The 25,541-nt window shown below is 38.5% G+C and overlaps 1 protein-coding gene across 2 annotated transcripts; it reads left to right on the top strand.

The window, feature by feature from the left end:
- Window positions 1-1,180: 1,180 nt before the first annotated feature.
- LOC145911764 (ubiquitin carboxyl-terminal hydrolase 24-like) lies at window positions 1,181-25,039 on the top strand. 2 transcript variants are annotated; one of them, XM_082999198.1, is made up of 52 exons: window positions 1,181-1,370; window positions 1,437-1,593; window positions 1,653-1,759; window positions 1,869-2,006; window positions 2,105-2,198; window positions 2,284-2,401; window positions 2,767-2,958; window positions 3,106-3,303; window positions 3,510-3,668; window positions 3,955-4,173; window positions 4,453-4,656; window positions 5,013-5,174; window positions 5,713-5,958; window positions 6,376-6,482; window positions 6,833-6,925; window positions 7,124-7,244; window positions 7,615-7,809; window positions 8,101-8,207; window positions 8,482-8,821; window positions 9,144-9,230; window positions 9,733-9,904; window positions 10,281-10,404; window positions 10,601-10,712; window positions 11,003-11,166; window positions 11,623-11,736; window positions 11,874-12,000; window positions 12,309-12,439; window positions 12,916-13,142; window positions 13,455-13,612; window positions 13,891-14,031; window positions 14,558-14,750; window positions 14,878-14,995; window positions 15,334-15,469; window positions 15,792-15,920; window positions 16,171-16,398; window positions 16,731-16,813; window positions 17,295-17,433; window positions 17,690-17,876; window positions 18,205-18,310; window positions 18,658-18,797; window positions 19,123-19,339; window positions 19,751-19,901; window positions 20,283-20,440; window positions 20,603-20,756; window positions 20,832-20,957; window positions 21,395-21,509; window positions 21,607-21,768; window positions 22,133-22,250; window positions 22,484-22,610; window positions 22,759-22,973; window positions 23,253-23,463; window positions 23,939-25,039. In XM_082999198.1, exons 1-52 carry the CDS (start codon window positions 1,334-1,336, stop codon window positions 23,978-23,980), a joined length of 7,806 nt encoding a protein of 2,601 aa, XP_082855324.1. In that variant the 5' UTR covers window positions 1,181-1,333; the 3' UTR covers window positions 23,981-25,039. The 2 variants fall into 2 exon arrangements, with proteins under 2 accessions (XP_082855324.1, XP_082855333.1); XM_082999207.1 differs by having other exon boundaries at window positions 23,253-23,485; window positions 23,939-23,973.
- The last annotated feature ends 502 nt before the right edge of the window (window positions 25,040-25,541 follow it).

The raw sequence follows: 25,541 nt of genomic DNA, 5'->3' as shown, positions 1-25,541 counted from the left end.
AAAAATTTTCTTCTTTTTTTTTATAAGTTTTTTTTTCTTAGAAATACATAAACACATATATAATATTCATAAATGCCAGGTTTTTAGGATTCCATGTGGTAGAAAATCTAGGACAACACATAATCACGATTTATTATCACTTAAATCTGTTCTCTTGACACAAACCTATTTTATTATTGTGTATTGCATTACTACCAGTTAAAACACTTAAACGACTCCAGAGTTTTTTTTCAGTTGTCTGTAAAATGTACCTGCACCACTCAGAAGTTCGTTATTTGCGTGGAGAATCGCAACATTTCTGAATGTTAGTGCATCAGCTAATTTATATTGTGCGGATTATCGGTAACCTTTTGCAACATTTCATTTCAATTTGGTAGCCTACACCATAACCGATCGATTTCTGTGATAATTTAAAGTGCAAAATGGGATTACACAGTGTCTGACAATTAGTGTACTATTGCCAATGTCACGAAAAGGTTGTGCAACAACTAAAAAGCAGCTTTTTAAGGTAACAAACTAATGCTTTGCTGCTTGTGCTCACGATTATCTAATATATATTTTGCAAGAACTAAAAACTTCACCAGTGATGCACAGACCCAAAAATAATGCAAAATATTTCAAGAGTTTAATAGCATTCAACAACAAAACACACTAAGTGCTGTTGGCAACGGAAGATGGTTAGTTTAAAAAATATTTTATCATCTATTGTTATTAATCAAACAACCCGCGCACTTCACGCTTGAGTAACTGTATGGCGAACACGCAGTTCAACGATATCCTCACAACGATTTACGCTGCAAAACTTATTTCATTTGCTGATTAATGGTTTTGTGAGGAACTTAAATTGCAATTTCAATATAAATCGTGTGTTTGTATTGTAAAAATAATAATTTGTTTGTTTATCAAACTCTGGTTCCTCTTTTTAAGGAGATATCATTCCCGATTGCAGGCCATAAGTAACCTATAATAAGATTAAAATTCGGGCGGCGGCCCAAAGCAAATTCGCTTAGCTGACCCGGTTGAATTCACGCGGCGTTTAGGTTCTAGCAGCCTATATGTGTATTTGAGGTTTGAGTGAGCAATTAAAACGAGTGTTTGCCTGATTTACCTTGAAGTTTTTTTGCTCATTTGATATCCTTAGGTTTTTCATATTTTACTTTGTGCAGATAGCCTACGTTAAGCAAAAGATTTACGACAATTCTGATGTAAGCTGCTTTGGTACATTGTATTGCACAAAAACATAAACCATATACCCTTAAATGCAAATGGAACTTTGCATATAACTTACACTTGATTTATTCATCACGAAGTTCTTCCATATCCCAATATTAAAATGGATGTCTCAGAAAAGAATGTTGAAGCTCTAATAGGTATGTTACGATTTTCTTGCCGATACAAAAGAACTTTTTCAAACCATAAAGTGTTCACTGACTTAGGAATGGGATTCTTTGATGAAAGCAATGTACGAAGAGCCCTACAATGCGCGAAAGATGATCTTAATGAAGCTGTATCATATCTCACATGTGAAATGCCCATGTCTTCATATGATAATGTAAATGAGTCTGATGTGATTATGAATGATCTGCAGGGCAGGTGATTTAAAATAGCAGATCTGTTTGAATTCTTGTAAATGGAATGTTTCTTTTTCTTAGTGACTTGTACAACAGCACTTCACCACCATCGTATGAAGATGTTGTTAAGAATGATGAACATGGCAATGAAAATGTTGATCCGAAGAATTCAGACTCCAAAGATTCAGGTTTTAAATTCACTTTTAAAAGATAGATATTGAGAGTATTTTAAAAGTCTTGCCATTTTGTTTTCAAAATACTTTTCTCAATTACCCTGGCTGTATATATATTTTTTAGATGGAAGATTAGACTTTCCGTACCACAACCTTGTGGAACTCGAGGGCAGAGTTTTTACTGAAGATTGGTCAATTCCCTTCAGGACTGATGAATCTTTAGCAAAATGTCTCATTGCTGCAACAAAACAAATTCGAGAAGGTTTGTACAGTTCCGTTATGCGTATTATGACAAACTTACATTACGTTGTGTTTACGAGGATAGCTTATTAACATGAATTGTAATTCTGTAATTTTCAGGTTTACTAAATCAAGATGAAAATTGCACGAGGTTTTTGGATCGATGCATGCAAGAATGCTTTGACAAGTTGCTTACCTCTAACGCAGTACAAAAGTAAGTGCAGTGTTCTTGTGTTTTGCACTTTCGCATGTCATATGCGTTGGTGGGAAAAGTTATCTTATCATTTGTTTCACTGTAGATGGCTTACAGATGTCCAGGAAGGGATCCATGAAATGTTGCTGCTTTTTATTGATCTTATTGTTGCTCGAATGCAGTTTGATCCTCTGCCTATATCCATGCTGCAAATACTTAGTACAGTAAGTTTGATGTTCATGCAACTGACAAGTCAATATTTTTGCCATATATATTTTTAATTTGAAGCATTCACAACAATATTCCTTTGTCGTCAAACTGCTGTTTGTTTTCTGTTCCTGAAATTATTGTGTTATGTGATTGCACACATCTTTAAAGAATTGTGGGATATTTGTGATATATATTCACAAATGCATAGTTTGGGCAACAGCCTATAATGTTTTTAGTTAGTGCTTGGTTGTGTGTAATTTATTTCTCAATGATGTATTTTGTTACTTTTTTTTTCTTTTTTTTTTTTTCTGTAAAATATTTTGTAACAGTTGCAAGAAGACATTGCAGGATTTTAAATTTGTTGATGTCTTGTTCTCAGGCATTTGATCCAGACTGTGCATGGAATGTAAAAAACAAATACAAAACATGGAATCAATCGTCGTGGGAAACTAAATTTGGTGGCTTAGACAAGTGTTATGCCAGGCCTTCTGGTCTTGACAACAAAAAAATACCAAGATTTTGTGATCATCGTGGATGGATGGTCAACCTGATCAACACCTTTTGCTTTAAGGTACCAAAATTAACAGTAGGCTTGAGCAGGCTATCCTATGAAGTTTATTGTCATGGAATTGTATGTATTGAGTAGCAAATGGTTTTTATGAATCGTTTTCAGACTTGTTTTGGGGCGAAATTTTGTAAATTAATTGTGTATGTTCAGGGTGGGTTAATCGAAATTCAAGCAGCACTAGGGCGGAACAACTCACTGGATGCATCACAATTAGCTGCAGTCCTTCAACCCTTCTCTCTGTGTGCGGATTGGTTAAATCCAGCGTGTGTTCAGTCTTACATTGCTCCAGTTCTTGAACTTGCGGTGAAATATATTCGGGAGCTGTCAGAAGATGATTTTAAGTTAAAGGTTTGAAAATTATGTTTTGTAAGATAAAGTAGGAAAACTTGAGTATCCAAATAACAGGCAAAATTCATGGAAAACAAATAAAAACAGACAAAAATTAATGCTCTGTCAGATCTAACTTTAACATTTTTTAGTTGCCTTATTTTCCAAATTATCACAAAAAAAAATATTTTCTGTTATTTTGTATGGGTATATTATATTCATTGCAGAAACTTGGTTCTTTGAGCGATCTTCTCACTGCGATGAAGGGAGTTTGTAGGGTGATGTGGACTAAGGATGTGACATCAGTTGACGATCTCAGACTGGAAGTCACTCTTAGAATGGTGAAGTGTCCACACTTTAATGCAAAGATGAATGCATTAAAAGAAGTAAGTGTATAGATTTGTTCTGATACCAAAAATACAGTGCCCTTATCAAACTGAAAAGCCATTTTTGTGTGAATTTTGCCGTAAATCTGTAAACTTTCTTGCTTATACCTTTCATTGAGGTATGTGTGTCTGACATCACTGTCCTAACATGATATTAAAGACAAACACTTTGTGTGTTTCAACTGTCTGTTTTCTGCCATCTGACATGTAGACACACAAGAATAATCCTTGCAGAGTGGTTGGATATAAAAAAGTTTGTTACATTTCAAAAATTTTCATTTTGCAGGTAACGAAGCTTATCGAAGAATCAAACCAGTTCTCTATGAGCGATTCAACCATTGACCGAGACAAGGTCTTGGATTGGTTGGTTGACAATAAACTACTCAGCATTTCATTGGACGGTCATATTGACCAATCACAATACTGCGACAAGATTCGTAAAGTTGTTGAGTTCATAGGAGATAAACTAAGTTCAGATGAACTGGGTTTACTTTGGAAATTGCAGGTTGGTATTTCAATGCTGCAAGTATTTTTAATACTACTGCTTTGTACAGTTTTTACCAATTGCAGTGTACTAAAGGATTGTTTTGTTTTATTCAAAGGTAAATTTACATGATGCCAGCAGAAAAATCTTAATAAAATATTTTTTTCAACCTTCACCTAGTATATAATTGTCTGCATGCTCAAAAAAGTTAATTGTATATACCGTATAATGCATTAATGTGATTTAATTTATATGGAGCTGATGGACATTGTTACCGATCTTCGCGCTATTTTCTCACAGGACAACGCTAGCTTGTCCGTCTCCGAAAACGTGCAGTCTATCATCTCGGGGGCTTCCCCGCAGCTGAACGAGCAGCAACTCGATCTATTGTTTTCGCTCATTCATAAATCGTGGCTCACGCAAGGCGAGAAGGCGCGTCAGCAGCTTGTGTCTTTCATCGGCCGCATCGGCCACAACACCAAGCAGGGACGTGACATGGAAAAGGTAAGGCCGCGTTTTGCTTTCGAAAACCACAAGGTTTCGCGGGGTCATCTCCTCCAGACCGAGATATGTTTTTGTATCGTTCGCAACAATCGTCAGGTTGAAGTGCGATCGCATATCAAAAATGCGCGATTTCTGAATGACAAACTTTAATAAATTCTTCCTAAAGTCCACCTTTTTCCAACGCTTTTGACTTTTCCGTTTGTATATTAGAAGTAGAACTGATGATGCTTTTTAGCGAAACAAGTTTTCTTGGAAATAAAACTGTGTTTTGATTGACACAAGGTTATTTAAAATTATAATTTTATTTCTGCGTAATCCGTATTGAAAAGGATCAAATTATCAAAAATTTTTCGCAGGTTTTGACTCTGCTGTGGGATCTGGCCCACCTTCCGAAGCTCTCACCCCACCTAGTGGATTTAGCGCTCAGGACGCACAACGCGATTCTCAGTGAATCAACGTATGTTAAAGATTCGCTTAAGAAGGCGTTTATCGTTCGATGCATCGAGGACATCAAAAAGGTTTGTCATCGTCAATTATCGACGTTTTGTCACTAATGTTTCGTCAACATTGGTTATGTGTGTTTTAGACAATTGTTTCCATAGAAACATACCGGGTGCTTTTCCAAACAAATTTTTCGATATAGCTCGGTCATTTGTAGTCAAGAGTTACTACGCCGCAATGACATATAAGATTTTCCCTTATTTAGAAGGTCGATGGTCTTTGTTTGTGACTATAGGCATGCTTCGTTTAAGGTCATATCATGTTGTTTTACCCACAGACATCCTTATTTTTAGTATGTTATGGCTTTAAAAAAGTTAAATGCACATAAACCTTCATGTTGTTGTAAGCCAACATCATTTGTTTGCCATTCTCACATTGCGACAAAATCATTGGTCAGCAAGTAAAAAATTGTATCAACTGTGGCATTGTTATAGCACACAAAATTGCAAACAAATCTAACGCCTACACAATAAACCTAAAGACCCATGGTGTCCTACTCCCCTGTATATTCTCATTCAGTTATCAGCATCTCACTGCTTTCTTGTGTTTCCGCAGGATCAGTGGGTGGTTCCTGCCCTCATGCAGATGCACGACATCTCCAAGACAATTGTGAAGTCGAATTACCGCGCGAACAAAGCTGACCGTAGTTTCCTCCACGACCTCAACCGGCAGCACGATATCGTTAAGCTGGTGGTTTCGAGTCTGTCGCGTTGCCACCAGATGGCAGTAGAGAGCGGCAAACAACAGGATGTGGAATTAAGCGGGAATCTTGTTATTGATGAACGTTATAAGCACTCGGATGTGAGTGAAAATATTAACAAAATAATATAAAAAGTGTGATGTTTTGCTGGTTAAACAATGTGTCAGGCTTAATATTCAACAAACAAACTTCTTGCAAAAAATAACTTACTTAAATGTTGAGTGCACAACGACCGAAACGTCGACCAAGTAAATTATTTTTGGCAGAAAAGCTTGTGAGTTTCCTGTTTTACTGGTTGACTGTCTGATATATATTGATATGTTTATTTACACGTGTAGAGTACCTTGAAATAAATAGTTTTCTCCGCAAAAGTTTGAGGTGACATGTAGCACGGTTTATATATAATGCATGCGGTGCCCAATATCCCGTTGTTCAGTAAAACCAGGGAATTTACTGTTGAACTTTAACATTGGTGTGTCATTTTGTTGTTACAAGAAAAATCTGATTATATTTTCCAGTACATGTGGTGGCACCTGAATTTTCTTAAGTTTTTACTGAAAGAAGGCGACTTGTATTTGTCGTGGAGTCGAGCGAGAGATATCTGGGATACCCTGGTCGCGAAAAAGTGAGTGTGCTTCTGGCATCATATTACAGTACTTTAAAACTTACAAAACCACGCGATGCGTCGAAAAGTTTTTTTTATTGCTTTTTTTTGAACCAATATTATTTTTTATAGTTATTTTTATATTCAGAATATTATATTTTTATATCCAGAATATATTTTTATATATCCGGCCTAGTATGCAAGCACAAAAATGTTCATTAAACAATTGCCCAGCATAGGACAAAGGAATAACCGCGGGCTCAAACATTTAAGTTGAAGTTGGATTAATAAATACAGCTCGTGTAACTCAAAGGATTGGAGCAAGTCGACATAACACATACCAACGATTCTGGCATTTTTTTTGTTTGCAGGAGAACGTGTATTGAAGACCAGGAGGCGTGTTGTGAGTGGTTCGGCCGAATACTTGGAGATATGGAGGCAGACACCGTGAAAACCATGTTCAGGTATTGACTGTTGTTGTTGGATTTTTGTATGTTATTTTATGTTGCCTTGGTAACATCCTAAAGACGTAAGAAAATGTTTCTTCGTTAAGCCTTTTTATATAATTTTCTGCGATTAGTTGGGACAAAAAATACCGGTTTTAAATCGTGTTCCTTGCGGTTGTAGTCATGTTTCTTAAACTGTTACTTGTTATATGTTAGAGAGCGTATGTTGAAGTTGGACGTTCCAACAATGACGATGTATCTCTTCGAATGTTTCATCGCATTTATGTTGAACACAAACGTCCAGGAGCAGAAGATGAAACGCGCACACGGAACTTTGGTGAGTAAATAATATGTAGAAGGTTGGCGATTGGGTATAAATATCAACCAATCACAATTATCCCTTTGTTATGTTCATTTGCAAACTTCGTTACTGATCGTCTTCGTTAGTGAACTTTTGTTGTCTATTAGTATTTTTTGTAAACATCATCAGGTTTGTATTAAATGCCACTGGAATAACGATTTGTCCTTCAATAGTCTTTAGATGAAGTTTTACGCCCAAAATTCCCATCTTTGTAAACGGGACCTAAAGTGACGTAAAAAAATCATTATGACGTAACTATCAAAAACAAGTCTATGCCGCGAATTGAACGTTCTCAACAAATCACAGCTACAACGCCTTGTTTGTTACAATTTATTTTTTGCAACAGACGGTGGAGAAGCTGGATCTGATCGGTATCGACAATCTGTGGAGAATCTGCCTTGAAAGCCAGTCAGCCGAGGTGGCGGAAAGAGCAACAGCTTCACTGGTTAAATATTCGTACTTGGACGCTGGCCAGAAGCTTAAGAAAGACGTTGCCCTGTTACATTCCAAGTTCCTCAACGAGTGCTACAAGAGACTGAATGTAGGTATTATTTTTAGCCGTATGGTTATTAGTTTGTTTTGCTGGGGGTCATTTGGGAAAACTATCTAAAGGGTACATACGTTTTTACGATAATTGTTGTTGTTCTTGGTTGGGTAAGGCAAAGAATTTATACAGCTCAATTATTGATGTAAATTAAGCAGCATGACGCATAATTACCCTTAAATTTTCAACGACCGGATTAATTTAAAACATTCGTTTATAAGATGAACAGACCAAATGTTGACGTTGCAGCTTAAAGGTTATCGCTGTACATACTTTTTGTTTAAATAGGCTTGCTACTCCGGTGAGGAAGCTCCGTCAATTGCAGATGGCGTAACCATGACGACCAAGATTCTGGCGGCGAACATATTTCCCGACGTTACCATACCAACAAAAAAGTATTTTTTTTTAGTTAAAAATACATTGGTTTGATCATCAAACTGATACTTAATGGATATAAAGTATCCAGGTTGCTATAATCCATTTTTAATGACGCACAGACTGTTATTTTTTGTTGTATGTTTCTCTGTTGTTTTGTGCCCATTAACCAGAGGAAGGGCAAGGCTTACAGAAGATAGTTCTTTAAACGAAAAGTGTAGCACCAATCTCACAAAATATTAAATACAAAACTTTCATTTTTTCGCGTTAACCCGGATTCTGTCCACCTTCCAGGCACGCCAACAAATCCCTCACGATCGAGCGTCTCCTCCAGGTCGTCCACCGCTACATTAGCGACACCGAGTGGCAGCACACCGACCCGCGAAGCCTTCTGCCGCACGGGGAATCCTTCAGGGGAATCCCCATGACGTTGGAAGTGAGGTGTGACGCGGCGAACAAACCCGACTTCCGCCTCTCCACGCATGGCAACGAGAAGGTCCGCGCCGTACGGCGAAAGATCGCGGCCTCCATCGACATGCTGCCGGATTACGTACAGTTGTTGGTGAACGACCGGGTGATCCCATTCTCGAACGACCGACTCCTGCTTCACGATTGTAATTTCTCCGAAAATCAGGTGTGTGTTTTGCTGCGCAACGCAAGGTTGTGTTTTTTTTACAAATCTGCCGTTTGTATTCTATGTAAGTTTGGGACAGCACAGTTGATGTTTATTTCAGAAAATACATTTTGTCCAACAAGACATGATCATCAGTTTCCGCAACTTTTTTAATTTCAATTTGTTTTCGAATTTATTGATCAACTTAGCTGTCTGCATAGTCGTTGTCTCGAACTTACATAGAAATACATATGGTGGTACGGTGTTTTGATCAAAATTGACGTAATTCTGTTGCCTCGTGAAGTTTTACGCACAGCGATATGTCAACTTACACTGCCAACAGGCGGTGATCGTCAAGACGTCATCCACTGTATCAGCAATGCAGATTGAGGAAGAAAGTACACTTAAGAACCAGGCTCTATTGGAACTGGTAAGCGTACAACATGTATAGTAAACTTTTGTCAACATATCGAATTGTACAAGTGATAAACAACTCGCACTTTACTCCTATCCCAGAAATACTGATCATTTTATTGCATTTTTATTAATTATTTTGTGTTAACATTAAAGTCACTCTTTAGGCTTTGTGTTAAGAGTGGTATAAGGTGGAAAGGTTACTACCAGTACACCAGGTACAACATTATATATTAATCATAGTTACTCAGACTGGTTACTAAACTTTGCCAGAATCTATCCCTCTACTTAGCATTGTCAATTTATTCCAATGATAGGGAATCCATAATTGGAAACTTTCAGAAGTTTCAGATCGTATAGTCAGTTCGTTTATTCTTAACGTTGAAAAATCCTTTTCGCCTTCACAGGCATCCTCCGTTTCTTGTTAAAATATAATCTTATTCCATTTGAATGAGAAACTCTTACTTTTCTTTATCTTGACGTTTTCATGCTCCGAGATAACATCGTCACTTTTTCAGGAGCAAAAACTCCCCTCTGTGATCCTCGCTAACCTCGGGAACAAGGTGTTCGACATCCTCTTCCAACTCACCGATCTCGATCAACCTCAGATCACTAGCTCGGTAAGGAGGTTGCTCCTCCTGCTTCCTACAGATCCGAGATTGAAGAGAAATATTGATGTATCCGATCAATGTAAGACTCATCTATATATGTAAAAATAATGTGGTGAAGATCTGTGGTAGTGTTTCAGTTTGTATGCGCACGTGAAGCGGTCAGAATGATGATGTTCCTACTGCTTAGCAGTTATTACAAATTTATCAAATCAGATTAACTTTAAAAGGATAAACTTAGACACATAAAGAGGTTCCTGTTTTTCATAATATCGTTGACGATAAAAAAACTATTTTATCAAAGGTTTTTCTGAATTTTTCCATTGTTTCACTTCGTCATGGATTAAAAAAAAATATTTCCAGTCTCTTGACAGTTTCTGCCGTGGTTTTGAGCAGTTACTTTTATTCCAACACTCGTTAGATCCGTGTCTTAGGTTCTTACTCAATTTACCTTTCAGGCGACACCGACTCCACGTTGGGTGAGTTTAACGAGAGCGATACGGGGTCGACTGTGTCGTCAGGTTCGGAGCCAACTGAAGGTTCGATGTCGATCGACAGCAGGAGCTCCACTAAAAAGCAAAGGTTCCCTGCATTGAACACACTAATAATCGTTGCGTATAAATTGAGACGACGACTTGCGCTACTCATGACGGTTTATCATTTGTATGATTGCTTTTAAACGAATAATTTTTGCAAGGTCAATTATTCTTGTGTAAAAAAAATTAAAAAAATATTCATGCAGGATAAAATGCAAATAACGTTTTGTCACGTGACCCAGGTCGTCTGATCACTTGTTCCGCTCTAATACACACGACATGAACATCTTCAGACTGCAATACAACCTGGAAGTTTTAAGCGGTCTTCTAATGCCAGTGGAACAACAAAACCAGGCAAGAATATGAATTGAATCGCACGTCGATACCTCGCTGCTGCTTGTTGGGTAAACGTGGCTTAAAAGGCTTTTGCAACGGCCTGTATATTTAATCGATATTCCTAACTTTACACAGAAACCAAACAAACTTAAACAGCCGAGTTACCGCAAGGTATTTAGAGCACAGATAACTCCAGACACGGTTATCAATCAATAGCCAGCCAGAGTAGCCTTGGTTCAATCAGAAACCCAGTATAGTTTATATTATACTTTTCATCGGACTGATATTAAACATTTTATATTCCTCAGGAGATCGAAGATAACGGCAACTTTGCGCGGGCATTCATGCAGAACGGTGGTATAGGAGTTATTCTGAACGTTCTTCAACGTGAAATTATCGTTGATGGCCTCGACCAAATGTCAGATGTTGAAACGAAACGTGGATGTTATGTGGTGGCTCTGGGCATAGCAAGGTATGTTATTGTTGTCAGGGTTAAGAGTAGCAGTGCAAACTGTTTCCACTCATAAGTTCTCATCAGTGCAACTGGTGTCTGTAACACTGGATTAGCTTTTAAACTAACAAGCTCTAAAATTTCATCTTTGTGGTACATTTCGGTCAACGTTGATCCGTCCTGATTATTCTGGCTCTTTTGCTTATTTGTTATTTGTTTTTCAAATTACGACCCATCTCTTTCACAAACTTTAACAGTGCTTGTTATAATCTTTCACCTTTAACGAACCTTTAATGACTCACCCCACACTTACAAATTTGGCGGCATATCTCAGCCTAAAATATCTCTATTAAAACGCCTGTGCAAGATTTATGACGTAACGCAGATTGGAAAACCAATGATTTGGATAAACTATGTATTGGCCCCAATTATATTGTGAGGTTACCAGTGCCCAGCCTTAATATCTCTGCAACCCAGGTATCTACTGTGCGTGGCTTCTTGTACTGACGGCGACGGCACCTTCCACGACGGTAGCCATGGCAACAAGCGCGTCGGTTTGACATCAGAAGCGGCAGTGTCACCTCTCAAAAGGTCGGTGTACGGTTTGTTGATGCGCATCTTTCAGCACTTTAATCTGGTGTAGCGATTTCTTCAGAGATTTTTCTCCCAGAAAAAGCTCTATCATTTGGTACAATCGGTTTTCTTGTTACTACTGTTGACTTTACTAGGGAGTCACTGCGCGTGGGTTCGTCTGATGCATCGGCTACTCCTAACAAACGAAACCGTCGAAGTATTTCGCACAGTCCGGTGGTAATGGCCGGTGAGAGCCAACCAGCAATTAAAACCACTGTTCAGGTAAGGTCGTATGTTGTATACCCGTATAAGGATCATGTACTATATTTTTTTCGTAAAGTTTATTGACGCACGGATTGCGTTTTAAAATATCCCGAATGAAATATCAACCTGGCCCCCCAAGAAAACATTTACTTTCACTTTATGCAATGTTTTTTTTTACACTGAAATACTTGTACGCATAAACGAAATATAGTTACACAATAAACTGTTTTAACCTGATCGATGTTCGTTTCTTTACATAAATTATTCTCAAATCTCACACATTGTTAATAAAATTGTGTCAATTTTTCAAATATTTTGTCCTTTAGGTGCTGAACAGCGAAGAGGTATCGTCCCTTATCCTCACACTGGTTCGAATAACATGGTTTGCGTCCGCCTGTAAGCTCGACCAGCTCGTAGTGAACCCCGACAACAGTACGGACGGCACCAGCTTTCTCAGGTAATTTGGTGAAACTATCGCGAAACACTTCGTTGTTATTATTTATCCGTGTGATTTTGTTTGACATTTTGTTATTTTATGTTTGTACACGTCACTGTAATTTCCTATGTTTAACAACTTCTCTCAGGTAAGTCAGAGGACACACAGGTCTCTCTTACGAAGGTTTATTTTATTTGGAATAGATTTCTGTTGTTTTCGTGTTTTATGTTTAACAATGACTGAAACTAATCAATTACTTTTTTCTGGAAATGAACTACATTGCGCTGTAACAAAAAATGCTTTTGGCCTATTATGACTGTAAAAAAAATCCTATTGCCGAAAATCAACCACACCACTTCCTATATATCACTTTCAAAAATATATTATACCGTTGCAGTGGTTTCACAAAACTTCACATGTAAATTTTAATGTTATCTTCCCACAACCTTACAAATTGAGAAGGTTGTAACTATATTTTTATGTATACTACTTCGCAGAGCACAAAGGTACAGTCAAGACTCGATAACGTCACCGGCTGCTAATAGTCCTTTCCGTCAAACCAGCACTAGTAGCGTGTCCAGTGGAGGCAGTATGGAGTCGTCCGAACTCCGGCCTTACCTCACTCGTAGCGAGGAAACCACGGTCAAGAATGCTGATGCATTGATAGCTCGGCAGGCATTGGAGCTGCTGGTCGCTTGTCTGGAGTTACGACCTTCGCATTTGGGTACGTTTCACCGGGCGTGATTGTGAATGTATTTGTGTGGTTGTTTTATAGCATATTAATTACATGATGTAATAGATAGACGGGTTGTGTTAAACAGTATGCAGGCTGTCTGCAAACCCGTTTTTTTTCAAAACCCATTGTAAAGAAATACATTTTGAGAAAGGCCTGAAATGTTTTTATTGGTGATATGTATGCTCAAGGACAGCTTGTACCTATGCATTTCGTTGGAATATATATGCGTTGTAGTCCTACTTACATACCTCACAATGTCAATCAAATTCACAAATCACCACTTTGTAACTCACTTTACAGAATGCTTTTTCGAGGTTCCCCACATCAACAACTTTGTAATCGATATCCTCATCCAGCCACAAGATGGCGATGTTAGAGACTGTGCAGTTCAACAATTCTACAAACTCTCCAATATTGCTTCGGCCATGAACAAGTCCCCAAGACAGAGGTTACTGCAGGTCAGTGGAGTTTGACCCCGATTAACCTTTTGGTTAAAAGATTTATATATGGTTAGAATTTTGTCAAATTTTGTGGTTGTTTTGCATCTTAGTGATAAATGCATGTGCATTATCGGTGAAAACCATAGTAAATTTTGCAAAAAAAACATTGAAAAGATGTGTTCCTGTTTTGTAAGCTGCAAACAGAAGGCCACTCTTTCCACCTATAAAGTCTCACCAGTGCAGCTTGGTGTGACTACATATACTTATATATTATAAGATACGTTTCTCTGTTTCAGATTCTTATCAAAGCTCGCGTTCCATTCTGGCACCAAACCACTTTACTTCGACCCAAAGCCCAAGCTCTCGTGAGAAATTGCATTCAGTATTTCACTTTGAAAGGAAAACTGGTCGAAGACGCTATTTTCGAAAAACAACAGGTGAGTTTGGAAAAAAACTGAATCATCAAAACAAACTAAAGGTTTTGTGGATAATTGTTAAATGCTTGGCGTAGACCTTGAGGTGGATGTAGTAAAACTTCGCAATACTGTACGTGTCACGTTTCAAAATACCTCAATAACACCTAAACTACATCTTGAAAATATGCTTGTGGTATAGCCAGCTATGTACATTAATCAGGGTTGGCACGTTTATATTTACGAGCAATGTCTTACAAAATACAAACGTGATTATTTCTAAGAAAAGTGCTTATTAGGACTTCTGTACTTGCTATTCACATTTAAACGTATTTATCAAATTCAAATTTTTAGTAATATTGCACGGTGGTAGAGACCAGTGTGAATATTTTTGAAAGCTGTTAAATTTTGGCATCAAAAATGAAGCGTGCTAATTTTATAGCCCAAGTCGATGGTAACCCTGACTATACTGTTGCAGTAGGAGTTTTGTTACCTGTACCTGTGTTGGGCCACGTAAAATGCCGCAGAAAAATTAACGAAGTTATCACAGAAAATTTGCGGGGTGGACGAAATCCAAAATCTCGACGAGGAAGTCGGCTGGCTCACCGACTTCGAAATTCCCACATCTGCCGAATATGCTGAGTCATCTTCCGCCCGTCTCCTTGACAACACTCTGTTGACGGGGCATCTTCGCCTGATCAAAATCCTTGTGGCTTCACCAAAAGTTAACAAGAAAAAAATGGGTACACACCCTAAATTAAAACTATTTTACCAATTAAAAGTTCTGTTTGTATTAGCGTAACTGTTGTCAACTCTCAATGCTTTATTACATAGCAATTATGTTGATTTTTTTTATTTCTATGGTGCCAGGCTCCCATTTGATCTCACGACTCCTCTCCGAATTCCTCTTCCCCGCATCCAAACTCATCATGGACGCATCCGTGACACAGAAGAGGAACAGTCAGTCCATTTCCAGCTTTCAACCCAAGTAAATGCAAATCATACACGCTTGTTCATGAGGTTTTCTAATTACTTTTGATATGCTAAGTGCATGTGACACGGTCATGGCAACTTTGCGTAAAACTAAGTTACATCCACAATAAACATATTTCCAAAGTATTTTGCTTCTATGTCAACTAAAAAATGTGGGAAACTGCACTGAAAGTAGCGGCGACCAATCATCTTAAACAATTTTCGCTGTAGCGAAAATGACGTCATACAAGGCGTTCGCGTCAAACAATGCCTCTGAGCACAAGTGTTCTATTTAGCAATAAGGCACTAAAGTTAGTCAACACCACTTTGATACAAGCAGTATATTTATACCAGGTGTAGTTCGGTTGAATCAAGACAAGCTGCGTTCAATCTTCTCATCGAGGTTTGTAGGAAATGCACAGAGAATCTCAACTTGCTCGTCACACAACTCATATCAATGCATCACTACCAGGACCAATCTAAAGCCAAGGTAATCGATTTTGTGTGTTTATTTCAAATCTAGGCTATTATTTTTCAATTTCACCTCCTATCCGGTCGGCTGCCCGAAAACCATTTTTTGTTTCTTAGCAGGATCGTTTTCTAGCTTAATGTATTGCGACTATGTTTCCAATTTACCCGCGTTTCCAACGAAAAATAAACGAATGTTACCCAGCTTGATCGCCAGCACAAATGAATGATTTTGTATCGAAGTCATGTAAAATTGTGGAGATTGTTCGAGCTGTTGTTCGCTGTGCAGTGACGTAAAGCGAATCGTCAAACAATCCCCATACACTGCAATTCTAAATGTGCAGGAGTTTGATTTTTCTCCACTGGTGGTTGAGAGACCAGAGCATGGTTTGGTCGGTTTAAAGAACGGAGGTGCGACTTGTTACATGAACAGCGTACTTCAGCAGTTGTTCATGATCGAAAATATAAAACAGGTAAAATCGACATAAATTGATTAACGCATTAACTTGAAAGCTTAAAAGGTTGCAAGGATGTGTGTTGTATTACGTCAAATTGCCCTCTCTACGTCACTATTAATGAGGTCATCAAATCGCAAATATTAATTACATCATTTCGTATTCTACATTTCAACTTTTTACACAACATTAATAACTCAAATCAGCAATATGACGACGTGGAAATCCTCTTTATGACTTCATCAGTGACGTAACACTCTTTCCGCAGTCGATCCTGTGTAAAGGGCTCGAGGAAGAAGCTGAACCGGACAAGACGCTTCTCTATCAATTACAAAAGGTATTCGCCCACCTTCACCACTCACGCCTCCAGTTTCACGAGCCTTCCACTTTCTGGAAAACCTTCCGCTTGTGGGGGCAAGAGATCAATGTGCGTGAACAGCAAGACGCGTTCGAGTTTTTCACCGACCTCACAGACCAGATAGACGAATTTTTGAAGGTGCCTTAACTTCTGTGAATGTGTTGCGAGCGGTGTTGAACCGTTACCCTCCCAAAATAACACACATAATGTCATGCATCAGTGATTTTCTCTTCTTTCTTGAGTTTTTATTGACCTTATGGTCAGTTGTCACTCTCTGTTGTACTGTGAGGAGCTGTTTGCCTTCGCAGTAACTTTTGCCTAGATTATAGCATTGTCGAGACGTTTTTTTCATAATTACCACATATCAAAATTTACCGTAGAAAAATGTATTTGCGGTTCTAAATCCAATTCCTTGATTTGGCGCCCTGTACTCACCAACCTGTTACGATAATTTTGCGAGTTGTTTGCAGGCGAAGCAACATGGCGGAATTTTTCGCGACACCTTCCAAGGTTTATTCACCGACCAAAAGATATGCGAGGGATGCCCACACAAGTGAGTGATCAAGTTAATATTGGTTGCTTATAGAGAAAATAATTTTTAACGATACCTAAAGTGGGAATATAATTTGAGTGGGAGAACACCACACCTTTGTGTGTAATTGGTCACACATGTATAATATGTACATGTTCTGTACATTGCACGTACGTAAAAATAGATCAAATGGTTTTGTGTGTTTTGTACATGGTTTTTATAACGCTGAACATTTCTGACAAGTCCAGTAAAAATGTCGGGATTTTCGGACATTTACCAGGTATACAAAGCATTAAAAACAAACAGCATATGTTGCAGTAATTTAAGCGGTTCGCAAAAATATACGACCTTTGATTTGCTTATTTACACGTTTGTTTGTTCAATTTAAGGAAAAAAATAAAACCCATTGTACCAGTCGCAATCAAAATCGGATTTGTTGTAAACTTGTTATCAAAATTTTTCATGAAATTGTTATGTATGTTCTGTACTTCCATCTTGTCAGATACGAACGCGAGGAACCTTACTTCGCATTAAACCTCACTGTGAAAGCTGGAAGTCTCGAAGATTCCCTGAAACAGTTTGTGGCGGGGGAGAAATTGGAAGGAGATAATTCCTACTTCTGTGAGAAGTGCAATGAAAAGGTTTGTTCATGCGACTTATGTTGGCTTCCAGATATATATATTTATGATTTGTTGGTGCCGTTGCATGTATGTTTAAGGTTATGTAGTTTGCAATGAATTCCGGGTGTTTGGTTTGTAGTGTCTGTCTGATTAGTTTGTTATTTTTTTGTGGCGGTATATTTGATGTAACGTGTGTTGTTTATATCAGTTTTCTGAATATTACGTGTCCTTCAGAAGTGAATTAAAACTTAACTTCCGCACCTTTTCTACAACGCAGCGTCCAGCGGTAAAGCGAACCTGCATCAAATCCCTTCCACCAGTTCTTGTGATCCAACTTAAACGATTCAGTTACGATTGGGAAGCGGGGAGGTCCCTTAAGTTTGATCATTACTTTCAATTCCCACACGAGGTTGATATGCTGCCGTATGTCGCAGAAACCATATCAGGATCTGACGGACAGAGAAGTAAGTGACCATTTCTATCGTTGTCGTGTTATTATCTGGTTATAGCTGACTTAAAACCGGTTTTACATCGTAGATATTTTGAGCATCAGGTAAATCCAAAAATAAGTTAATTTTAGCATTGGTTGCAAGGATTAAGTTAATATTGCAAAAAAAAACATCTAGAAATGTCAAAAAAGTCAGATGCAAAAAAAATTGAAGCTTACTAGTTTGAATGGAAAACCCTAACTAAGATGTTGATAACACAGTTTGGTTTGATCTGGGTCCAGCAACTTCGCTTCAGCATTCTTATTCAAAGAGTTATTTTTCTAAATATGTTGTATATTTTCAGGTCGACATGTGACGAACGAACAGCAACTCTACAGATTGGTCGGTGTAGTGGTTCATAGTGGACAGGCACAAGCTGGTCATTATTATTCCATTATTAAAGACAGGAGGTAAGTAATTATATTTTACTTTTCAAAAGGGACCGTTTGTCATAAAAACAGCCCATCAATCGACTTTGTCACGTTCAAAAGTTTGGTTTCGCAGCTATTCACGCAATAATGCTACATATATGTTAAGTACAGCCCGTAATAAAACTACAATCGGCTCTAGTTTTTCTTATTAAATTGTTTTCATAAATTTCTATAACGATGTCCTGTGATTTACATCGGCAAGTACTACACAGCGCATACTTGTGACCATTTTAACGTATGCTGGGTGGATAGCAACCAATGCACGTGTGTCATTGTCCCACCTAAAAATCAAGCAAATAACTCTTGTTTTTTTACCGATATTTCAGGGGAACCCCCTTGAGTAACTCGCACTACGGGCGTTGGTTCAAGTTCAACGACACGAACGTCGAAGAGTTTGAGATGACCGACCAGAGTCTTGAGGAAGAATGCTTCGGCGGCACCTTCAGAAGTCGGGTTTACGAGAAAGGTGAACAAAACAAGTTTATATCATATCGTTATTTTTCTACCATTTTGTTTGTTGGCGCATCTGTATCAAGTACATTATGAAGTAAATCTAAGAATATGGGAAATTTTATTCATGAATTTATTTATTAAAAATCTAATACAAATTGGCGCTGATTTTGCTTCATGCAAATTAATTAAACATTTAACCTAAGAAAAGACATAACTATTTATATCCAAATTTAAGTCAGTGTAAGAGTTATGAGGTGGCGCAATTTTAACTGAAGTGATGATAGAAACGATGCAAATCCCAACAAAAACATTGAAATCGGCGATTTATTTCATCAAAGATATCCCATACGACGAAGAGCGCCTTCGTTACTGGAACGCGTATCTCCTGTTCTACGAGAAAGTTGAAACCGTCCCTAAACCGGGCAAGGGTCGAGTTTCGTTCATGAAACAGGACAAAATTATTCCCTCCGGATTCTCGTCACCAGAGGTCTCCCCTCCACAAAGCCCGCGCGACACCAACGACATTCGCTTGTCACAACTCACCAAACTGATCAAGTAAGTGCGAAGAGACCTGTCTTGAAAATAATCCAAATAACCACCGTGAAATTTCCGAAAATATATGTAATACACAAGCAAAAGGGCAATGGTGATCAGTGAACTGCATGTGTGACATATGTTTGTAAGTTGTTGCAAGGCTGATCACCTTTTTTTTGTACAATAAGGTAACCTTTTTTTCCACAAAAAATGTTTAGTACACCTTTTTGTGAAGAATAAGTTTAGAAAAAGGTGACTTTTTTATGCAAAAGTCATCAACCCAACTATAAAATCACTACTATGCCGAAACTGGGTATGTTTATTTTTTTGCTTTGTGTAATCCTCGGAATGCTTTTGATGAACTTAATATCACGCATTGTTCATCTTTATTTTATGCATCACCACTTGCAAGAGTTTCTTTGATCGTTGCAGGAAAGGAGACCAACGTGGTATCTTTACCCCACAAATCGCCGCTTCAATAATGCAACTCGTACGTGAGGAAAACCTTCAGTTTATGAGGAACAGTGGAATGTATTCGCCCACTTACTTCTCCTTTATAAGAAAACTAGTCGAAGCCAACTTGGTAAGACAAAAAGCACCAATTATTAGACATTACCCTCACAGTATGTAACTTCCTTGCTGTTTATTTGATTTGTTTGTTTGCAATAATATAATTGTTTCATCTGGGAGGTGTTAAACACTAGGTTTGATTTATACCGTGGTAAGTAGTTTTTATTTGGTTTGGGTTTGCAAAATTTTGCTAGTAGTAATTTTTGCTCGTATTGACTTTCAGTATATCTGCTGATTTTTATTTTGATTTAGGTCGAACATTTACAAAATTTGTGAATTAAAATTGCTTCCCTAAGGCCTAATAATTCTCACACAGTATTCCCTCCATAATAACCACAACATGTAACCGATGTCAGGTTGAAAATCTAACCGAGAAAAACTTTCTCTTCCACAGCCTTTCGTGTCGAGTCACCCGGCCATAGCTGTGACGTCACTCCGTCTTGCGACTCACTTCCTCTTCCACACCTTCTTCCGAACTCGCTCCAAACTCGCATCCGAGTACGAGTTGTGGCAGAAAACCGTCGACGAGTTACTCGCATCGAGTCAACCCGCGTAAGTATCCACCGTGTGACATTATGACGTCATTTTTATCCTGTTGTTTAAATGTTAAATGGCATTGGCTTGATCTGGTAAGTTAGCAAGTTTGCCGTATAAGAACAAGATTGGTTTTTTTAACTTGACGGTTTCATTGTGACGTCATACTTGCGTTGCCAGGTGTGTGTGGCTGACGTCACAACTCAACAATGCCGCGGGTTTTGTGAGTGTTGTTTCGTTTCTGTTGGAGTGCCCGAACTACTCGGTGAGGACGACCTTCGCAAACATTCTCACAAAGTCACTGAAATGTCTCGCAGCTCCGAACGTGACGAAGGTAAGTTTTTTCGGTTGGAAAGAAACACCAACCCATCAACGTCGCATATGTCCCAATCCTTAACTGTTGTTCTAGGAGCAAAAACACGTAGGTCTAGATCCGATATTATCGCGTATCGTATCGTTGTTGGATCGGGAAGTCGCAGAATCGATCAAGCATAGTCAGCAGTACTTCTCAATGCTTTCTGAATTCACATCGACAGTAAGTGGACTTTCATCTTTTTTTAACATCCAACGCCAGAACGTATTTGCTTGCCGTGTTAGAATCATTGTAGTTTGCACAACTTTATTCGTGTTGCTGAGTTGTGTATTTTACACTTCTTTGTCATAAAGTTAAGGAAGAACCAACTCACAAAGTAGGTTTGTTATCTAAATACCCTGAAAGTTTGGATGTTTGTTGTTCGAATTACCTTAAAGTGAATCGTACGAACTGATTTTTTTGCTGTTTAGTCGACTTATACTTTGTTGTTCAATATACGTGTACAGTGTCACCGTATTACGTTTACTCGTAATGGTGAGTGTAAAAGTGGCGGATATTTGTGCATTGTACAGATTGTGATGGATCTAAAGCTTTTGGAGGTTGTGCTTGCAGTTTTAGGAAATAGATTATCTTCAACCATGTTGCTTGTTACGTTGCAGGGTCCCACGGCGTGCGCTTCCCTCGTCCGACATAACGGGTTTTCTCGTTTGATGAAATTTCTTTTGGGCGAAACGGCCACCGTGCCCCTGTTCCAAAATGGAAGCCACAAGAAAAGTAAACGACTTGCACTTTCGTGGATATTACTTTTCTTTGTTTTCTATGTCAAGTTCTTCTCTTAATTCTCCAAAGAAATAACACGTGCATACACTAGATGGCGGCGGAGATGCAGGTTCGGAACGTTCTGATTCATCGGAGACTTCTTCCACAGTTCTGAGTCGACGCTGGAGCTCCACACAGTCACGTGATTTCTTGCAGCTGCACACGACAATCGCCAACGTCATTTTGCATTGTGACGTGTCAAGCTTGCACAACGGTCAGTCCCTCCCCAACCTTTCATACAGATAAACTTTTCGTGAATATCAGAGGACAAGGAAATTCTCAATTCACGTATTCACTTGTCCTAAATTACTTGTTTTTTTTGTACGCAACGTACTTTCATCACTTCAACGTTTTCTGCGTTCTGCACTTCAGGGATATATTGTGGCAATAGTCCATATCCGTTGCACAAGCAATAAGCAACCAATATTGATAAGTGAGCTGTTACGTTTTGTTTCGACCTATCGTATCTCACCAGTGCAGTTGATGACAGATATTATTAAAAATTTACCTGTTTTCTTCCTTGAAAATCTACAACTTTTACTTAAACATTATAACTCTACCTTTTATTTCCTTCGAAGGTTCTTCGGGTAAACAAGCTTCCGACCGACCTCCGGTTGCTCGAACTTTAACCGTGACAAGTAAACTCCAACTACCAGCTAGCATAAAGCAAGGGGTGTTCGGAGTTGTTGGAAAAAGGTAATTACATACGTTTTGTCGTTTCCTGCCACTGAACCTATTTCCAGCTGAGCGACCTCCAAACATCCTATATTTCTAAACATATTGTCTGCCTCACCCCATATAGTTAATAAACTTTCCATTTCACTATATTCTGATTTCAATCCACCTTTCGGTTATCTCGTATCAGCTCATGTCGTGTTCGGACAAGGCCCACTTTATTGAGGCCCGCAATAAACAATGTGTTTCTTCAGGTACTTGCAAGAGCTCCTCCTAGCGGCTCGCGAAATTTCAACTTCGATTGCTGTGATTATTGACGTCATCGTCCATTGCTGCTACGAAAACTTGGCTTTTTCTAAAACGGTCATCAGCATGCTGACGGTAAGCGACCGAATCTAACAGCGAGATGTTTGTGACGTCATAATGGGACTCTTCGAATTTCATTTTTCTTTGTCCTGTTAGAACTGATTAAATTATTATGACTTTCGTGTTTTAGTAAAACGCAAAAATTCTGTTTGTGACGTAACAGAGCGAAATAGCGACTGTCGCGGCGAGTGATCTGCAACCCCTCCTCTCGATAATCCTCGAGGTTTTATCACTTCACGACTCGGTACAGAAGATGCGACTCAGCGACGCCCTTCAGCGACCAGATCACGGTCTGCTGGAGATGGTTAAACAGAATCAGCGAAGCGACGAACCGAAGGCTTACCAGTGCGTCAAGATATTGGTACAACTTGCTACAAGGTAAAGGATGTGTGATACTTACTGGTTACAATTTTTTTCTCCTGTGCTGTTTATTTGGGTGAATGAATGTTAAATCATTGTATCATTAACCGATTGTGAAGCCATAAAACGTAACATTGCTTATTGTGATTAATGTGTTTCTTTATCTTAATATCAGCGTCCGCGTTACTGTTGGTGATTAACGAATAGTTTTTAGCCCTCGTTCTATTTTCGAAACCGCAAATTCGATAAAAAGTTGCACTTCACCTTTAACCCCAACAACTTTATCCGATGCGGCAGGAGCGATCCGTCGCGACAGTTCCTTCTCGGCATCTCCAGCAGTTGGTCGGGTTCGGTCACGTGGCTGCGAGGGAAAATGACCGAACATACGTGGTCTGTGACGTCACAAACAAATCGATCAAACGAGACGCCGACCAACAAATATTTCCAGCGCACAATGTCTGCACAGCATACACTGGACGAAGCAACAGCCCTGCTTGCCGGAAGCAAGGTTGTATAACTCAGCAGTTTGTGTAAGGGCGCTATTTGTGACAACGCGTATTGGTTGTGTATTCGCGATACTCTTATCACAGGTTCTTCTAATGCTCATATATCATCAACATTTATAATTGGTAACTCGGCAGTTTGTGTAAGGTTACCGTTCAGAACAGGGGAGGCTAACTTCCTCAATGCGCCACAGTCATTTCCACAAACTGTTCCGTTCTCTATAGTGTTTGCAAGGTTACTAACCGTTGTGAATTCGGAGCATTATATGAAGATTATACCCTTGTTTGGCACTGTGATATGATAGCACAAGCCGCATTTTTGTCATGTATTCGAAGTACCTTCCACACAGGTTTCTCTTAAGCTTTCAGCTGCTTTCCGATGTTTTGGTTTTTAAATAATAATAATAATGTAAAGAAAACTTTAGCGAATCTTTTTCTTTACTTTTATATTCGTTATTTTATAATTATTATGTGTCGCAGGATGGCGCCCTTGTCGAAGACGACGACGTTTCGCACCTGTGACGTCATCAACGGCTCTATGCAAGTTTTTCTGCGATCTTCCTGATCAAAGTTCATTCGCCGGGATTGAACGCCTTTTGTCGTGCGTTCCGTGTCGTCTCATATCAACCCATGTCGATGTGGACAAAATTTAATATTTACCACAAGCGTGTGGACCCGTTTTACCATTTCAAGTAACTTTACACAACGTAAAAGTTCGAGTCCAGACCGAAACCTATTAACTTATCGGGATCGGGTTCGCAACGTGTTGCAAGATGCAGAAGTTTCAAAAATCCTATCAAGAAATAAGCTATGTATGTTTAACTGCCCATGATGTTTTCAATTTTGATTCAAAGCCCGTACATGACACGTGAAGTCAGAACCATGACCCAGCATAGAAATCTACGGCACGCATTCTAGTGCCAAACGGCATCGAATAAATATAATCTTAAACTGTTGGAAATTTTATTGATGTTATCGTAGCAAAAGTAACTGTAACAATTTTACAAATTTGTGTCACTGCATGCTGTGAACTACTTGGTCTGTGTGGGTTCATCATCTTGCAATTAATAAATGATAACTAACTTTTTCAACCACAACCAACATACAAATAGCCGTTTAAACGACATATACGAAGCTCAGGGCCAACATATGTCATATTGTCATGTTCGTGGTGCTTTGGTTGCTTTCTATTGGTGCGAAAGTTGCAAAAACGTAAATTTCGGAGGCGTTTTTTTACTAATAGCGTGCTCTGTCTGGTTGTTATACTTACTGTCCCATGTATGTTGTTACGCAACATAAAATGGAACTGAAATATTTGCCGTATATGAACTAACTAAAAATGCAACATATTAATTCTGTACGATTGTTCGAATTTATTTGTTTTGTTTATTTTCCATTATTTGCTGCCTTGCGATTGTCTGTTCCCGTCATTTAACGAAATTTATAAATTCGGTCGCGACCGGCTCTGATGTACTGATGTTGTTGTAGACAATTTGTCGTTACTTTTAAGCTGCAGTTAATTTTATTCAACGTTTTATGGCATCGATATATAGTATTTCGGTATTCACTGATCCGTGAAATAAAATTTACAAGACATTTTGCTTTGTGTTTTTTTGTTGTTGTACCTTTATTGTGATAATCCGACAGGTTGTAAAATTCAAGTCTAAACTTGCATAGTTTTCCATACATACAACACAATAATTTGTAGAATGCCTAATTTTTTGAATATCATTCTTGTATAATGAAATAATGGGGTTCAAATTGAATCATTTAATACTCTCCCCAGTGCAGAACCTCACGCCAACTTAGCCGTTTTCAGATTGCTATAATCTATTCTTGTATATCCGTCTGATAGTAGTTATTTGTAAATACTGTATGCTGTCGAATAAAATTTGGCTTGGAATAAAACGCGTACCTTCTTAAATTTGCCGAATATTAACCACACCCGGATTTAATTCGATGGCGGGAGTGTGCAATTTTGTTCGATTAACAGGTTTTCATGGCGAACGTTTATGAGCTTATGTTATGAGAATATATATTTGTCAGACGCATTTGTATGAATCATACAACGCGTGAAAAAATG

Source organism: Ascidia mentula, chromosome 1 (genome assembly GCF_947561715.1).
Source record: "Ascidia mentula chromosome 1, kaAscMent1.1, whole genome shotgun sequence".
Classification (NCBI taxonomy): domain Eukaryota; kingdom Metazoa; phylum Chordata; class Ascidiacea; order Phlebobranchia; family Ascidiidae; genus Ascidia; species Ascidia mentula.
The sequence above is the reverse complement of the archived record's forward strand: the minus strand, read 5'-3'. Positions and strand labels throughout refer to the sequence as shown.

What these genes read in the sequence shown, in the direction of transcription:
- LOC145911764 (XM_082999198.1), top strand. Translation starts at nt 1,334, where the DNA reads ATGGATGTCTCAGAAAAGAATGTTGAAGCTCTAATAG. An exon ending in GAATGTTGAAGCTCTAATAG is followed by an intron (nt 1,371 to 1,436) that starts GTATGTTACGAT and finishes TCACTGACTTAG; the next exon opens with GAATGGGATTCTTTGATGAA. An exon ending in TATTGATGTATCCGATCAAT is followed by an intron (nt 9,905 to 10,280) that starts GTAAGACTCATC and finishes TTTACCTTTCAG; the next exon opens with GCGACACCGACTCCACGTTG.